This window comes from Centruroides sculpturatus, unplaced genomic scaffold, assembly GCF_000671375.1.
Source record: "Centruroides sculpturatus isolate CEXI.00-Female unplaced genomic scaffold, Cexi_2.0 scaffold424, whole genome shotgun sequence".
NCBI classification, from domain to species: Eukaryota; Metazoa; Arthropoda; class Arachnida; order Scorpiones; family Buthidae; genus Centruroides; species Centruroides sculpturatus.
In genome coordinates, this window is record NW_019384695.1 from 197,959 (window position 1) to 217,396 (window position 19,438).

At 31.7% G+C, this 19,438-nt stretch overlaps 2 protein-coding genes across 3 annotated transcripts in view; one reads left to right on the forward strand and one right to left on the reverse strand.

Annotated features, from left to right (window-relative positions):
• Positions 1–15,054, reverse strand: part of LOC111627421 (inositol hexakisphosphate kinase 1-like) — a 41,508-nt gene extending 26,454 nt beyond the window's left edge. Inside the window, exons 1-2 of one of the 2 annotated variants that reach the window (XM_023370986.1) lie at positions 14,907–15,054; positions 13,799–13,892 (exon numbers count right to left, since the gene is read on the reverse strand). The gene's annotated coding sequence lies outside the window, so the exon portion shown is untranslated. The remainder of the gene's footprint in view (positions 1–13,798; positions 13,893–14,906) is intronic. The other variant, XM_023370987.1, reaches the window with a different exon arrangement.
• Positions 15,055–15,282: 228 nt separating this feature from the next.
• LOC111627423 (diphosphoinositol polyphosphate phosphohydrolase 1-like) overlaps positions 15,283–19,438 on the forward strand; it is a 73,549-nt gene continuing 69,393 nt past the window's right edge. Inside the window, exon 1 of the mRNA XM_023370988.1 lies at positions 15,283–15,790. Within this exon, the coding sequence (XP_023226756.1) occupies positions 15,692–15,790 (99 nt within the window). The 5' untranslated portion in view covers positions 15,283–15,691. The remainder of the gene's footprint in view (positions 15,791–19,438) is intronic.

A 19,438-nucleotide genomic window follows, 5' to 3' on the forward strand; every position in this document is an offset into this window, starting at 1 on the left:
CAGTGCGGTTGAATTTCGACATGTATATTATATAAAAACATGTGCGTATTCAAATGCAGCATTGTGTCAAAATTTCAAATGAATCAGTAGGAACAAACGAACATTACACTTTTATTTATATAGATAGATAGAAGATGATCCGCTTTAGTTCATTTTCACAGAAAAGCAAACTTAGGGCGTCGTACTCGTAGTGCCATCTGTTGGACATAAAAGCCTTAACCTAGATTATATATTTTAATTTATATGAATGTTTAACGGAATAATATACAGCCTATGTCCACCCTGAGGTTCCATTCTAAATATTGGTGAAAGAATTTTTGAAATTGGATGAGTAGTTTCAGAGATTATCTGCTGCAAACAAACTTACATACATACATACTTACAAACATTACCTCTTTATAATATTAGTATAGATTATTACTATTTTTAAAAATTTTTTCCTTGATTAATTTGATTATTCAACAATCTTTGAAAATAATTCTCGTCTGGACTGGAGATTGGTGTATTTAGATGTAAAATGTCATTTTAATTTTGCTGGTACTATTGCCCTATTACAAAGCTATTCCCTACAAACCATGCAAAGGGGAATTTGACATTCATTTTCATTAATGTAAGTAAACCCGAAACCTAAATAATCATTGGAATATTGTCTATTGACACTGTTTATTTTGTTCTCCCTATTGTGAGTATCATTATTGATGTTGCTTGTACTTGCACTAACACCAGAATCATATTTTCATTTTAGACATTTGTCCATTTTGCTGTTTCCAATAATTATTTTTAATTCTTTGGAAAGTAATTAGAGCTATTTTAATTTTTAAAAGACCAATTTGTCACAAATGAACTTCTACCTACAATTACAAAACAATACATTTTATGACACTGACAATCTGTGTAAAACGTTGGAGTTACTTGAAGAATAACAGAAATAACAGTAACCTTTTTAGCAAGAAACATATCCTTACATGTCGATCAGTGGCATAGTGAACATAACTGGTGTCCAGGGCACGACACTTTATTTGCATCCCCCCTCCAGAAACACACATAGTTTGTCTTGGAGTTCATTTGGTGCATGATACACCCCCTTGCACCCCCTTCACTACACCACTGATGTTGATTGTTGTCATTCAACTGTTTGCACACAGGCTCCTCCTACACACAAAAGCAGATTTGATTCATGTTCTAATAGAAATCTGTTATGTAGGCTTTTATTAATTTCTATAAGTACAAGTAAAGGCAATAAAACTAAAAATAATGACTTTTGCTTTTTCGTTTTTTTTTCTTAATAACAGTTTTAATTTTTCACAGATTTTCAAATTTTGGCATAACACTTTCCCTAAGTTTGGTTAAGAACCACTGTTCTAGGCTAATAATGATGATAATTTTGTAATGATGCTCAAACATACTATAAAATATGTTACAAAAAAAATTTCTTTGCTAGAAATCATAATAAATTATTTTCTAAATTAATTTATATATGCCTTATGCATCATATACATGTCTGACAACAATGTTGAGGCTGAACTTGACTGGTGAGGTTAATATGTTATACTAAGCATAATAATCACATTAGAGATTTAGGGGTCTTGAAGATCTTTAAAGTAAGCCAGTTAGACAACCACTGTATATTAACCATAAAGACAAAACAAATTTTGTGTGTATGGCAGACACACTTCAATCCAATCCTAACATCTTACTCCCACTCATTGACCAATCAGGAGTGCAAAGGTGTAAATCATATTATTACCCTTTTCAATTTATCAATTTAATTTTGAATTCTGCAGACATTATAGAACTTTTATCTTTAAACCTTATGCAGACCTCAGGAGGTCAAAAATGTTTGTATTTTGTACAGGAGTTTCTGTTTTTCACAAGCAGCATCATTTAACATTATTCAAAAATGTAATATTGTTTCATTCTCTCCACTTGAATATAAACCTTCTAAATTCCCAGTGTTACTCTTTTTGGCAAATGTTTTCGACCCTACCAGGGTCTTCTTCAGGCTACCGTTTTAATAAATTCAAACAGCGCAAAATCGAACAGGAATCGATTAAATGCGATTCAAATCCTAGAATGTCAACGTTCATATCAAAAATATAGAACATCACGTTCTTTCCTCGATGACGTTAAAGCTTGCGTAAATTGCGCTTGTAATAAACGACACTACACTCAATTATGTGTGGGGTGTTTCTTCATAGCAAAATTTCCATGCTTTAGATATATTAACTGCGTCTTTGGAGTTAATACGTATGTTGTTTAATCCTGCTTTATAAATCTCTAAGGTCTCCATAATTCTTAGTTGGTCTGTACGTTGTGATAGTCTTACCATATGGGCATTCTATAGATCCACCTTTATTCCAGGTTCTGTGGCCACGGTTGAAAGGGTGGTGGTGTGTTTATTATTATCTATATCATATTTATGCTCCTGGAGACATTTGCGAAGGGAGCATTTGGTTGATCCCACATATACCAACTTATTATTAAATCTGTCATCCCAAATGGGTATAGAATATACTCCCGGTGCGCATTTCAAGTCCAGTCTATCCTTCCCATTGCATAGTAAGCTGTAAATAGATCTTGGCCTACTGTACGTTACTTTATTATTAGTGCGGGAAGAGATTTCTCTGTATATATTGTCCAAATGGTGGTTGTACTCTACTATTTTTCTTTTACTGTTTCCGTCAAGGGGAACATCTGGGATGTCAGGAGTATTGCTCTCTCTCTTCCATATATATGCTCTTGCGATATTATATACCAAGTTCTTACCGTACCCATGCTGTGTTGCCATTCCCTGGATATGTTCCAGCTCCACTATGGTGTCCTTCCATTCAGAGTGGTGGGTGAACGCCCTCTTAGTCAATGCCCGAAATGCCGCTATCTTATAGGGGTAAGGATCTTCCGAGTTAGCCGGGATGAACATTGGTACATAGCATTCTTTGTAAAAAACTTTGTAAGAAATTCTCTTATTTATTAATTGAATGTTTAAGTCAAGAAAGTGTGCGGCTCTATTGCTTTTTTGGTCTAGTTTGATTTTTAGGCCATATGGGTTGTTGTTCATTTCACTTATGAAAATTTTCATAAAAATAAAAAATAAAATAAAAATATGAAAATAAAATATTGAGAGAGAGCAGATTAGGAATTGACCATTTTCTCCAATGATCATGAAAACAGGAAGATAAAATGTGTAATAAAACCAAATGTCACATAAGTGCAGCTGGTAATATGAGTATTTACAACCACGATAAAAACTCCTGACTCTGAATTACGTGTGGATTCATGAAAAAATTCAATAAACATCTTCAGCGGGAGTCTGATCTCTGAATTCTGTCTCGACTAGCCCTGGACACAATCTAGGGACCGATCGGAGGAATAGAGGAGGAGTCAATTGCACACTCTGGTTGGTCATGATCACCATCAATCATGACCAACCAGAGCAAGCAATCAGGGATGCAAAATCTTTAAGAGTCCTGAATTCAAGGACAGAAGGGGAGTTTTTTTTTGCCTCACTAGGCCAGGAGAGATCTTTCCACAAAAAACCAAAGGGGATTTCCTAAGACCAAGAGGTTCTCTGGGTGGGACAAAGAACACTGACCCTGGATATGAAAACCAACAACTGTGTGCTTTGCATTCTCCACCTAGGGACAGTTCATAAGAACTCTAATTCACCGAGGAAGTGACAAACTTGAGATGGTATCATTGTAGAAACATCCTGTCAGGACACTGTGCATTGGATTAGTTTTTAAGGACCAAAGAAGATCTGTCTTATGTAAGATGTCTTTCATATATTAATAAATGGGTGTTAAATGTAGAGTTTGTGCCTCTGTGTCTAACACTATCACCAACATATGCAGTTCACACCTTCTTGCCATCCTGAATGACATCACCTCCTAAATTAGGGGTGTGTCCATCTCAATGCTAGGAAATATTGGGTCTGTAATAGGACATCATGGGGTCCTCCACAATCACAAATTGCAATTTAAAATATTTAAAAGGCAATATAAATGTTCATAGTTATTTATACATGCTGAAAACCATTTTTTTCACATTTTGGGCTAATTACAGCAGAAAATGAATGGATTTTCCAGCATGACAATGGCCTGTTTGTACAGCTAGGGTAGTGAAGGAGTGGTTCAAGGATGAAAGAATAGAAGTAATGAAATGGCCTGCATTTTTAGAGATATAAATCCCATACAGACTGTTTGGGAGATGTTAGCACATGCTGTTTACAGTGGTCATCCTGAGTGTAGCACAGTAACCAAACTTAAAATTGCAATCATAAATGCTTGGGAAAATATGCCTCATCAAAAAATATAAGACTTATTTCTTGGTATACCAAAATAAACTTTTCAAATTAATAAAATATTAGTACTTTAAAATTGAAACATTACTCCTACAACTAATTTTCTATTGCACTCATCTTGATAATTTTTTATTATTTGGCAATTTGCAAGATAACATTTATTTTTATGAAATTAAAACAATCTCTCTATTTTTCATTTTAAAATTCTATTTTAAAATGATTAATGTGAAAAAATCTTGTATTTATTATTATTTNTTATTTTCTAAAATATAAATACATATTGCACAATTATTTTCATATTTTAATGTACTTTGAATTAATTAAAATTAATATTTTATTATAACCGTATTATATATCTTATTACAAATTTCTATACTACATGTGAAAAAAATGATAAGATTGCTATTGTATATTCGAACATCAGTGGCAGACTGGAAGCACTGTATTGTCAGCTTCCATGGTGAAAATATCTAAATGGTGTAAAGCAGCCAGATTATACACATTTGTGCATGTGCTTTACAAAGCACCAACCTCAGGCAGTTTAGCTGGTGGAAGCTACACATATAACGCTTCCAATGATTCTATCCTGTTAGCCGCCTGCATGCTAGATATTTGCCCCATTATGTGAATCATGAGTAGATTTATAACTTAACCCAACTGATAAGAATTTACTGATATGTTTTTATGATAGTTCTGTATAGTTGACAGGAGTTTAAAAAAAATCCATTAAAATATTTGATATTTTTATTCTGCCTCCCATCTTATATTACTTATGGATTTCAATGTTAAACTAGTGATATTATGATTTTGTATGTCCCATCTTTAAGGGAATGTAGAAAAAAAACGTGTACAATTCTTGTACAATATTAAAAAAATTAACTGTTACTTTGGTAGCATCATTTACAACTAAATTTAATGAATGAGAGAGATGCACGAGGTACAGAAAAAGCTCTAGAATTTATTTTCCTTAAATTTATGATTTATGTATCTGTTGTCATAAAAATTTGTCTTTCCACTATTTTCCCAAGACTACAAATATTCAAGTACAAAGTAACCGGTTTCAAATTATTTCTATTTAAGAAGTAGTTAAATAATTAAGCAATTAGAGAATTGGGGACATAAATAAAACCCTGATGAAAGAGCCAAAATTTTACTTAAACAAAAGCTTAACTGAACCAATCTCTAGCCAAGTACAGTGGAGACTGATTTCTTCATAATATTAGATGTAATAAAGACAAAATTTTCCAGTTCAATGAGAGTGACTGAAAAGTTGTAAATTTTGGAAATTTCTGGGAACACCTGATCCTAAAACAAACTACTGTAGTTAGAAAACAAATGACTATTAAGTTTAACATATGTAGATTTTTACAGCTATGGTGAGAAATGTTTAAAATTTACAACAACCCTGTTGCGTCCTTTGAGGTATACTACTGATGCGACAAAAGAGGCATTTGACATTGACCAGTATCGGCACCCTCGGGATTTGGCAGCCTGCGTGCATGCACTCACTGCACACCTAACAAGACCATCTCTGATTCCATCCATTAGCCACTTGTAGGGAGCTATTTGACTAAGTGGATTGTTTTATGATTTAAAAAGTAAATAATATTTTGTTATTTTTATGTATGTTTCTTTACAAAGCTATATTTAATTATAATTTTCTTTGAAAGTATATTCCTACAATTGAAGAATATTTTGTACCAGGTGTGTATATCCACCACACATTTTATTTCACCAAGTTTTTATAATTTTATTGTTAATTTTAGCCATTATATCGTGGCTAGCAATTCAGAATGTAATTGTGTTATTAAAAATACATTTAGAGAAGTATATGGTTTTTACTGGCTTATCAAACAAACGAATACAAATGGACCCTAGACCATCAGTGATGCGCAATTAACTGATTGCCCCTGGAAGTTGGCTTCTTCTTACAGAAACACAGCTTTCCTATCATCATATATCACAGCATGCCAAAGGTTTGTTGTTTGCAATGCCAAATTGCCACAGTGGTGAGTTTTGTACTAATATCCATTTTTACAGAAATGTCTTCTGATGTCCTAAAAGGTCACTGTCTCAGATTTGGTTATATGTGAACTGCTAAAAATCTCTCCAAACAGCATTGAATGGGAGTACTTGAAAACCATTTCTGTATACTGACACTTGAGCTACTAATCTTATTCTGTTCTGTCAAAGTGGTCTTCGAAGAGATGGCATACATAGATATCATGTATTTAGATTGCCAGCAGTGTAAAAGATCCTGTACCCTAAAGTTTTCCACATTATTGTCACACTATATTGCAAACTTGAGAGGAGTTACATCCTTTTGCCAGGAAGTTTTTTCTTAAGCTTTCAGTTTGTTTTGTGTGAAGTTGTCTTGTTAATAATGCCAAGTCCACCATTGAAGTATGGCTCTTTATATTGCAGATTTTAGATGTCATACAATGATTTGCTAGTTTATCTCTCAGTACAATTTAGCAGATTATTTAGATTTGTATTTGTCCATTCAATGATGCCAAAGAAGTATTATTATTATTATTGTCCTGGTGGAGAGTATCTTACTCAGTTTAAACATCAGTGTCTAGTGTTATGCCAGACCCCATTTGTATTAATAATAATAATAATAATAATAATCATAATGGTAGTAACCAGATCAAAGTGTGATACCGGCTCGGACGTCGCCCGGGTTAACAAGGTCCGCGTTCGTGGGTTAGGCAGAGGCTCACGTTCGAAAAATAGGCCACAGTCTCCCTTGGTTACCGGTGGCGAAAGCAGCGCCGGCCCAAGCATGGCTACTGCAATGCCCTCAACAGATGTGAGGAATCAACCTAGCCTTGGTGTTTCTGTGGCAATTCATCCACAGACCACAAAGGCTGGAAAACCACGCCAACGGATGAAATGGACAACAGAAATGAACGAGTTTATCATCCGCACTTACTACACCATCACAAGACTCGAAACAAACATGACAGCATACAGACAACAACTACACCATAGATTCACACAACAATATCCTCACCTCACTGTCACCGAACAAAGGGTTGTTGATCAAAAAAGAACAATTATACACAACAACCTTATCCCACAAACAACACTTGAACTTATCAAACAACAGGTTGCTGATCAAATACATCAACAGACAGAAACATTTAACATTAATGAAGATCACGTAACCTGTCAGGATAATCCAGCAACAAGCACTGATTACAGCACACACACAACAAGTACCACTAATGATACTGCAGGCACTTCCCCATCCATCACTGATAACGTAGACATAGAATTAGTTAATACACTCTCACTTATATTTCAGGAAACACTCACTAAATATACAGGTACAGATCCCACACAAAGACCACGAATACCGAAAATCAACACGTCAAAGGTAGTAGGAAAAACACTAAATTATGTAAACACTCACTTACTACCAAACTACATTCATTCAATTTCTACACTCTCAGACATTCATACATTAGTTTATGCTGGGGCAGTCACAGTAGTAACACACCATGGACTGAAAATACACTCACAGACAGACACACACAAAACACAATTCTATCACAAGCCTGCCTGGCAGAGAAGAATAGAAACACAAATAAATGACATTAGACAGCAATTAGGCAGGCTGACACAATACACTAAAAACAACATAACACCCAAATTAAAGAAACAACTCAAAAACATTTTCAAGAAAATTAAAACACACACAAAACATGAACATCACAACACACACATTACAGAATACATCGATACACTAAAACAAAAACTCGCAGCCAAAGCACGTAGACTCAAACGATACAAAACATGTACACTACGAAAACAACAAAATAAATTATTCACAAACAATGAAAAACTTTTCTACAGACAAATCAGTACCAAAACAAACACTGATACACAGCACAGTGGCACACCAACAGAAGAAGAACTCACAACTTATTGGTCTTCTCTTTGGTCCAATGCTGTTACACACAATGCTGATGCAGGCTGGATCAAGGAGGAGAACAGAAACTTGCATAACATACCAACTATGCCCTGTGCTGAAATAAACATACACGACATTCGCTACGCTGTTAACAGAACACACAACTGGAAGACACCTGGTGTAGACAACATTCACAATTTCTGGTACAAAAAGTTTACATCACTGCACCAGGAACTAGCTAAACATCTAACACACATCATCATCAATCCACAAGACATGCCAAAATTTCTTACTCGGGGCATTACCTACATGAAACCTAAAAACAACAAAACCACAGACCCCACACAATACAGACCAATTACATGTCTTCCAACACTCTACAAATTATTGACATCCTGTATCACAAACAAAATATACAAACATGTTGAAGAACACGACATTCTTACAGAACAACAAAAAGGTTGCCGTAGAAATCACAGGGGATGCAAAGAACAGTTACTCATAGATTCAGTCATTCTACGGCAAGCACACAAACAACACAGAAACATACACATGGCATATATAGACTACAGAAAAGCATTCGACAGTGTTCCACACAGTTGGCTGCTACATATTCTACACATGTACAAAATACATCCATCACTCATTGCATTCTTCGAAAACACTATGCAGCACTGGAGAACAACACTACATCTCAGGGTTAGTAACACTTCCATACAAACAAACGAAATATTCATTAGGCGAGGAATTTTTCAAGGAGATTCCTTGAGTCCTCTCTGGTTCTGCCTAGCCCTGAATCCATTATCCAACATGTTAAACAACACGCAATACGGCTACAATATCAGACACGAAAAAACAACACAGTTTACACTCTCACATCTCATGTACATGGACGACATAAAACTTTATGCATCCACACAAAAACAACTTCATCAACTCCTACAAATCACACATTCATACACTAAGGACATACAAATGGAGTTTGGCCTAGACAAATGCAAAAAACTTCACATAGAAAAAGGAATCCTGAAGAAAGAAGATTTTGCACTTGGAAATGGAGACGTTATTGAATCCATGGAAGAGGGCGAGTTCTACAAGTACTTAGGATTCCAACAGGCCAAACTAACAGAACATACACAAATAAAGCAACGATTAATTAAAGAATACCAAAGTAGGTTAAACGCTATACTTAGAACACAGTTAAATGCAAAACACACAGTTAAAGCAATAAACACATATGTCATCCCAGTACTCACATACTCTTTTGGAGTTATACATTGGACTCACACAGATCTCGAGCAACTCCAAAGGAAAACAAGAACAACACTTACTAAGCATAAACAACATCATCCTAAATCCGCCACAGAAAGATTAACCCTTCCACGTAAAGAAGGCGGACGTGGCCTGATTGACATAGTTAACCTTCACTACAAACAAATACAGTCACTGCGAGAGTTTTTCTACAAGAAACAAGAAACATCACAGTTACATAAAGCAGTAACTCTAGCAGACTCAAATAACACACCATTAAACTTACACTCACAACATACAGACATGACACAACATATAAAAAGCATAGACAACATTAAGCAATCATGGGCTCAAAAGGCTCTCCATGGCAGGCATCCTTACGACCTGGCCCAGGATTTTGTTGACAAAACTGCGTCAAACAGCTGGTTAGATCGGGGATGCCTCTTTGGGGAGACGGAAGGATTCATGATTGCCATACAGGATCAGGTCATAAATACTAAAAACTACAGAAAACACATACTCAAAGATACAACACTCACAAATGACACATGCAGAAAATGTCACATCATGCCAGAAACTATACAACACATCACTTCTGGTTGCAAGCTCTTGGCACAGACAGATTACTTACATAGACACAATCAAGTAGCAAATATAATACACCAAGAGCTTGCAAAGAAACACAAATTGGCAGACATCCACGAACCATACTACAAGTATATTCCACAGACAGTATTGGAAAACAACACGCACAAAATGTACTACGACAGAGCCATAATCACAGATAAAACAATTTACCACAACAGACCAGACATCACACTCATTGACAAACACAATAAAATCACATACATTATAGACATAGCCATTCCAAACACTCACAATGTACAAAACACATGCACTGAAAAAATTAGCAAGTACACAGAACTCGCCCAGGAAATAAGGCATCTGTGGAGGATGGATAGGGTGCTTATTGTACCTGTTGTTCTCTCCTGTACAGGTGTGATACCACACACGCTACACAAAAGCCTGGGAACATTACAATTGAGTAGAAATACATACATCACACTACAGAAGGCCACTATATTGAATACATGCCATATTGTTAGGAAATTCCTTAATACAGACACTGACACACACATTTAATTTTAGTTTTGTTTTGGTTGCTATGCCTTGACTCTGGTCCGGCATAGTACTCAGCCACCGGTGTGTACCGAGTATAACCCACTAAACCCAACACATAATAATGATATATTGGTAGGAAATTCCTTAATACAGACACTGACACTGACACACACATTTAATTTTAGTTTTGTTTTGGTTGCTATGCTTTGACTCTGGTCCGGCATAGTACACAGCCACCGGTGTGTACCGAGTATAACCCACTAAACCCAACACATAATAATCATACTAATGTGTTGTTGGAATGTTTCCCACATGGAATATATAGTATACTAGTGCCATGCTGGGCCAAAGTCAAGAAATAACTAGTAAAAAAAAATGTTTTGTTTATGCACTGTTTGCATATGTATCTGTGTTTAAGAATTTCCTAACTGTGTGACATGTTCAGTATGGCAGATTTCTGTAGGATGATATGTCTTTCTGTTAAGCCCTAATGTTTTGAGACTTGTGTAGTGAATGTATATAGTAATATGCTTGTGCAAGAAAGGACTAATGGTACAATAAGTACCTCCACAGATACTCACTTTATTTCATGGGCAAGTTCTATTTATTAATTTTTTCAGATGTATAAATTTTAAATGTTATGGGTGATTGACACAGCTATGTTTATTATGTATTTAATTTTGTTTTATTTATCTATGTTACCAGTCTGAGACTGGTGATGTATTGTTTTGTCTGCAATTATGGTTTAGTCATAGCATATCTTGCGTGTCTTATTTTCTACAACCATCTGAAGCATGAATTTGTAATATGGTTCCTGGCTGTGTAATAGTTTGTGTTTGTTTGCAAGCTTTTAATGTTTTATATTTTGATGCAAGCTTTTGATGCTACTTAGTTATATCAAAGTACTCAGACTCAGCTTGTGTTAAAAGCTTGCAACCTAATGTGATGTGTTGTATAGTCTTATACATAATGTGGGATTTCCTACAAAGTGTTGTCAATGAGTGTTGTCTTTTAAGATGTATTTCTTGTAGTTTCTTGTATTTGATTTGGTCTTGTATGGAAATCATGACCCTTCTGTCTATCCAAAGAGTCAGCCAGCAGTTTGATGTAGTTCTGTCAACATTGATCCTGGCTGACATCAATTAGAATGCCAACTATGGAGCTCCTTCTGGGTCCAAGTCTGTCTAATGATTTCTATAAGTTTTGAGTAGTACTGCATTAGATACAGGTCTATGTTGTTTAATTTTAATGGCTTACTGTTTATGTCTGCAAGAGTTACTGCTTTGAGTCCAATGTATAACTCCGAATGAATATATATGAATACTGGAATGATGTGTTGTTTACATTGAGTTTAATATGCTGTTGTATTATTTTGTTAGTCTTTATATTATTTGTGCATGTTCTGTGAGTTTGGCCTGTTGGAATCCTAAATATTTGTAAAACCTGTCTCTTCCATGAATTTTATTATATTTCATTTTTGAGAAAAAGTATTTCATACTATTATTCATAGTTTTTCTTTAGAAATAGCATAACTGTGTTAAATTAGAAGTTTTAATACAAGTGATAATATAATCGTCTCATTATAATAGGAAAATATATTTAATTTTTGTCTTTTTATTGTTAAAATACCATACTTAAAAAAAACCATACCATACTTTATGGCATATAAGATAAATATTTTGTGTTAAAATGGGGGTTTAAGAAAAAAGTATTTAATGTATTTAAGCCATCCTGCACCTTTGGCATTCAATCCCAAGAATATTTTACTATATTCTGGTTAAACAGAAAATAAAATTAGAATGCACACTTTTATTTATCAGGGAAAAAAGAAAGTTTACAATTAAAATTACCAATAAAATACTCTGTATGAATACATAAAAAAACTGCTCTGCTTTAGCAAAAATCTTTTATAATTAAAGTACCTGTTAACCATGAATATCAGCACATGCAAATCATATATACTGGTAACACAAAATAGTTTTAGTGTCAAGCTATTTAAGACTTGTGCTAGGTGAAGATTACCTGTAGCCTACCAATGGTTTTTTTGGGAAACTCATTATCTTAAGGGCAATCAAACTTCATATAATGATGTAGGGAAATTTTTTGAACCTTGTTTTTGGACAAAAGTTATGTTTTATATCCATATAGTATGGTATATAGATGTATATTATATATAATATTTTGTTTTTTTCATTATAAATTAATTATAAGTTAAATTATAACTTAAAAAGGTATTTAAGTCTTTTCAACATATTTGACATTAAATTTATTAAAAATTTATAAAAACAAGGAAAAAAAAAAAAAAAAGCTAAATCAGAAAATATATCTTTTAATATTTTGAAATTTAAATATCAATTACATTTAATAACTTTATTCAAAATATTTAAATTATAAATTAGTATTTAATTTCTTCAATACATCTTATCTTATATAACAATCATATTTTGTCAAATGATGATAATATTTAATCATTTTTCATCAGAATGTAACTTTAATAGAATTAAATAAATAGAAGGTAAAGGAGGTCAACAATTAAATAAATAGAATCCAAGCCAAAGGTGAATTTATTTCTATTCTATTTATTTGATTATTGACAATTACAATTGATAATTTTTATCCAAATTTTTAATCTTTATCAATTAAAAACAAAATATTTTCATTTTACTATTGTATTTTCTCTGATACAATTGTATAGCAATAAATCATGTGATAAATCATCAATTTTAATTCAAAGTCTTTTATTTTATAAACAACAATTGTTTATCATTATATAATACTTTTCATGCATAATTACAATTATTATATTGTGCATGCAATATAATATATTATAATTACAATTTTTAGTTTTCATGCATGACAAGAGAAGATTTCAAAAAGTATATTTTTATATGAAAAGATTTAATATAATAATTTTAAAAACTGTATTAGAAGTTAATATATTAACATTTTTTACATGATAAGATTACTCATATTAAACAATAATTATAGTTGTTTTAAGAGATGACAGAAGAAGTTAAGTTTATCATGATATGCTTACTTTTAAAATATTCTTTCTAATAGAGATATCATTTAGAATTAAAATACTTGAAATTTAAGTAAATAAATATGATGTCACAAAATAGGCCTAATTATAAGTTATTGCTTTACTATAACATTAAGATAATATAAAATAAAACATTTTAACATTCGTGAAACATGTTACTCACAACTATGACTTGCAAACTGTTGATCTAATGCTAATGAACTTGTTCCATGTCACTGCATCATCATTGCCAAATGTGATGCGTTATTATTTTGTTACTGCAAAGGTAGTTAATATAGTTTATTTATGCCAATTATCAAAATAAACTAAATTATAGTTTTATTGGGATTAAAAAAAAAACTGTATTCAATTTGCAGATCTATATAAATATTAAATTGAATAAAAACCAATTTAATAGAACTTATAATATTTAGAATCTATAATAATAATTAACCATATTAAAGATCATCTGTTTACTGAAACAAATTTGTTTTCTTTATTTGTAAAATAATGAAATTTAAGCAGTTTAATTGCACATTTAAGAAACTAAATAAAGAAACATTTTTTAATAAAAAATCCCTTACTGTGTTACCTTTTTTTTTTTATCAGATAAAAATACACAATTATTTGTTTCAAGAAATACTTCACATTTGGTTTCTTAAATTTGCAATAAAGCTTTTTGGACAATTGAATAATGCATCTGAGTGTGAAACATATGAAGTAGATTTCATTATTATTTTCTTTTTTAATCAAATACTGTTTTCAAGTAATATTTTTATTGTTTAAAACAATATTATGAAATATATAATACACTGTATATATATATACACAGTATATTATATATATTATAATATACTGTATATATATATATACAGTGTATTATATATATATATTCACTTTTCTTATATTTCATAAAAGCAAAATATAAGAGTAACTTATCACATTTAAACAAATTAATTACCAGAAATCGCAATCATTTGGAATTACTCTTTACATAAAAAGGGGTTAAGACTACCTTCAGATGTCAAACGAAAAATCTCGAAAAGTTGTGTTATTAAAAGTTAAACTATCCAATCATGTATATGTTTTCACGTTATATTTTATATATTATTTTAAAAAAATCAATCAATGGAAAAACTGCGCGAAAAATATATCTGAATGAACAATGTTATCTTTTCATGATTTGTGAAATTGCCTTACTATAAATAGCTCGATGCACTTTTGTACGTTTTTGTTGCTTAAACTTATCGTATAACAAAGAATAAACGGTTTACTATTTATTGTTAACCTACCATCTCTTATCGTAACTAAATCCCATTTCCAGTCAATGTTCATCGAAAGATGAGAGGGATGAGGGATTATTAGAGGCAATGGCGGACGATCAGCTGATCGTTTAAAAGTGACGTCAGTCAATTCGTTATTGGACAAAATACAAATGTTTCTTTGACATTGATCAATATTCAGCTATTATTAGTAGTTTACAAATCATGTGATTCAGTAATTAAAACTTTAAACTACATTAATAAATTATATTACATATTTTAAAAAATATTTATAAATATTTTAAATAATAAATACAAAAAATCTAACCAATGACAGGATTCTTAAGTATTTTCTTTAAACTAAGTAAGCCATTCTGTTATTGGCTAACTTTCGGAAAGTCACGGATGTCACCATTTGTCCGACTGCAATCACGTGTACAAAAACATCCAATCGAATTTAACTTGACTATCTATAACGAAAGCCCTCACAGCTGATCAGTCGAGTGCGGAGCAGTTAAATCTCCAATATCATAAGAGATAAAGACGTGTGACGATTAATAAATAATCACAATCATGATAAGTAAAGATTTAAAGTGTAGGTGTTGAGGAAATATAATTAGCGAGCTCTAGGACGCAGATGCCATTAAGCCATCGGGAATCGCAGGAACGAGGTTAGCGAACTCTCGCACCGTAGCTCGGAGAAATCGATTGGTTTTACAACCGGCGGTCAAACAGACGGATAGAAGATGACTCGCTCCCAAATCTGGTGAAAATTTGCTTACAATTTGTCGAATATTCAATCTATCTCGTCTGAAATGGTGAAAGAGAAACCAAATTCGACAAGGACATACGACGAAGATGGATTTCGAAGGAGAGCTGCATGTTTATGTGTCCGCAACGACGATGAAAGTGAGGTGAGTGCCGCTCTATAGGGATGATGGAGATTCTTAATATTTATCTCATTTGATTAACATTATGAATGTCGGGTGTCCAGTTTCAATGACTCCTCCGTCGTTCGCACTAACCTAATTCGTCAACTATTCGCCAACTGTCCCGGCCACGGCTTAAATAAATTATTCATTCTCGATCGAGTTTTAACATTTTCTTAATTCGTTGCGTTAAAATATATATACATAATAGTTCTTCGGTTAATAAGTCGATAAAATTTCAAAATAATTTAAATTTAATATAAAAATAAAAGGCGTATTTATTATTAAAGGAGTTTGAATGAAAGAAATCAATTTTTGATCCTTTCTAGTTTGATGAATATTTCGCTTACTATTAATAATTTCCGCACGCGTGCGATTGGGATGTTTTCCATCTTTTTTAAGGGAAAACCGTGATTTGCATATAAATTCCCGCTGTATAAACTCATTGCATCGTGAATATTCATTTGTGTGACGCTTTTATAAGCACCGTCGACTTTTATCAGTGTTCGATATTCCAGTAAAAGATATTGGTAACCAGGTGTGGCCTCAACTGATTTACCATGCTGGCAAAATTCCAGTCGAATTAAACTATGTAGTGTACTGATTACCATTTAAAAAAAAATCTTTTCATCATTAGTGACTATGGTTTGGTTTATATATCACTCTTCTACTTCATCCGATTGAAAACTTAAGAGCGATACTTTTTCCCCGAGTTTTAACTCATTAGAGCGCTTCGTATTCGTCACTCCAACTCGAGGAGGATTTAATTTTAATACAGTTTATTGCAAAAAAATAAAAATTTTGCGTTTTGGCAAAGATCATTGCTTCCCGAATTTTTTTGGCAAAGTTGTAAATTTCGAAATTCGCTTAGTTTACGAAGAAACCGTTTAAACGGCAATGAACTACGTCCTTCAACTTAGATCGTCAGACTTGATACTTTTTTATCGACGATAAGAGAGATAGAAGTAATGCCCAACTACGTGAGGATAAATTTATTTTTTCCAATTGATATATATATATATTAATCATACCTAATATTTCATAACGAAAAATCTGTGCGAAGCTGTTAAATTCAGTAACGCTTTTATTGGCAATCCATCTTTTTAAGTTTTGATTTCATGTTTTTAGTTATTCCAAAAATTTTGTTGCTGTTTTCTAGAATTCCTTTTCAGAGTATTTTATCTCTAATATTGCGTGAAATTATGTTCGAAGGTCCATTTTGTTGATGTTATATTTTTCATCAGTTCACGACTGATAAGACTATCATTTGTTGCGTTGTATTTCTGGAAATTTTTGTTTACGAATTTTTATAAAATTTAAGAGACATCAAAATTAATTTGTAATTCCTTCACGTAAGTGAATTTTGTTTTTAAAATAAATTCAGGATGTTGTATATAAAATAACATTTAAAGATCTAAAGTTATGAGTAATAATTTTCAAGAATATTAATGAATTTAATTTTTTATAAAATATTTCTAGAACACGTTGAATTTCTTATAAATTCGTTGCTTTAAACTTCTTTCTTATTTCTTAATTTTTATTTTTATAAATTTATCATTTGGATCTAATTTTTATCGATTAAGTAAAATTTCGCAAAATTTTCTTCTGTACATTGTCATATTTTAATAATTATTCCCAATAGCTCAATTCAAATAATTGCAGAAAACTTGAACATGATTTGTTTTAATATTTTTAAAATCATGAATAAATTACTTGATAGAATACTATACTTCAAGCCACATCTTTCTTTTTATAGCCACTATTACTTTCATTTATAATGTAAATTTTCCCAAGATACACAATTACACTTTTGCTTTTTCCAACATTATTTTCATAAAAGTTGAAATGGGCAGCACTATAGGCCTATCTTAAAACTGCAACTTAACCACAACAGTATTAAATACCTTTCTTGATATCAAAACCAATTAACTCATAACTTAATTGGTTCTGATAAGTTTACTATTTGCTATATTTCAAGAATTATTCACATATTTTTGCACAAACTCATCCTTCTTTTATTTTGTAAAATACAATCAAACTAAGATGAATTACTTCAACAAGGAGAATCCCACCAAAAATTCATTAAATGGAAAATTATATAAAATAGAAATTTGTTATATGAAGTTCTGCTGCATTTTTAACATTTTTAGTAATATTTTATTTCAAACAACTTCATCTGTAACTAATTATAATAAATTTAAAATTTGCTAAAAGTTTCAAATTCAAAAACATAAGAGCCATTCGTAATTTCACCAAAAATAAAATTCATTAAATATCAACATTCATTTTCTGACTTCTTGATTTAAATCAGATTTTAGTCATAAAGATCAAAAGTTATCAAAATGATATTTATTAAGACATTTCCGATGTCATTTTTTCATTAGATTAATGCTTTTATAATAGCAAGATAAAGACTGATCAAAATACTCAGTGTTTTCCCAGGACCTTTTTCCTGGTAGGATGACCAGAAAATTTTTCTGGCAATCTAGCCAATAAATTTTATGAGAAATATACATAAAAATAGGTTAAAAATAAATAAATATGGGGAATCCTAACATCATGAAGTATAATTTTTTCTATTTTGGAATGCAACTTTTAAATATATTTTTTAATTTCTAAAATACTTTTGCAAAATTGTATTGATCATTCTATTTGAATATGTTTAATCAATCAAGCCTTAAAAAAATAGGCAAAAGTGCTTTTTTTTTTAAACATAGAAAGATTATAATATTATTCTGTTTATAAACCAAGTTTAAAAAAAAAAAAAACATATTCACACAACTGTGAAATTTTTTTCTTTTATTGAAAATTAATAAAAATCCCTAAAGAAGCAACATAAAAAAGAAGTCAAATCAGACTAATTTACCTTAGTTTTTTTTATAAAAAGAAAAAAAAAATGTGGCCAATATAACACCACCACTGATTTCAAACTGAGACATGAAGACAGTTGTCAATATCGTTCAAGATAGCATAAGATTATTTATATAAAGACAATCTACCAGCAGTTTTTATTGACCACTAGACAAAAAAATGTTCAAAAACACTGAAACCTCTTATAGCATATAGATCTTCTCTACACATAAAATTCTATTGAATAATTATATCTCACAGTATCCAAATTTTTTCAATCTAATAAGTATTACATACAAATTAAATAGACTCCAAAACAAAAAATTGACGCAGCCAGGAATCTGCCTGTTAGGATTTACAGAAGTAGAAAACATTTAACTGTTTTGCCTTATGCTATATGCTAATAAGTCATTATACATTACAAATATTTGTCTATTTCAATATCTGCAGAAACCAGATTAGCATTTCAAGAAGTGACCAGAAAAACTAGACAGATTCTGAAAGAAAACAAAAGTTTATTTCAACACGTGACTATGACATATGCAAATAAATATAACAAATTACACAGTATTCAATCATGAGATTATACATGCCATATAAATAAGTCTACACTTATCAACGGTTACTGGAAGGAAAATAAGTACTACAAAACTCAATTTTGCTGGAATTTTCCAATATGTATTCCATTTTTTGAACTTAAAAAGATGTTTAATCTGACATAATGATAATAGGTGTACTTNAAATAATCCAAGCATGTAGATTATTATAAAAATAATCTAAAAA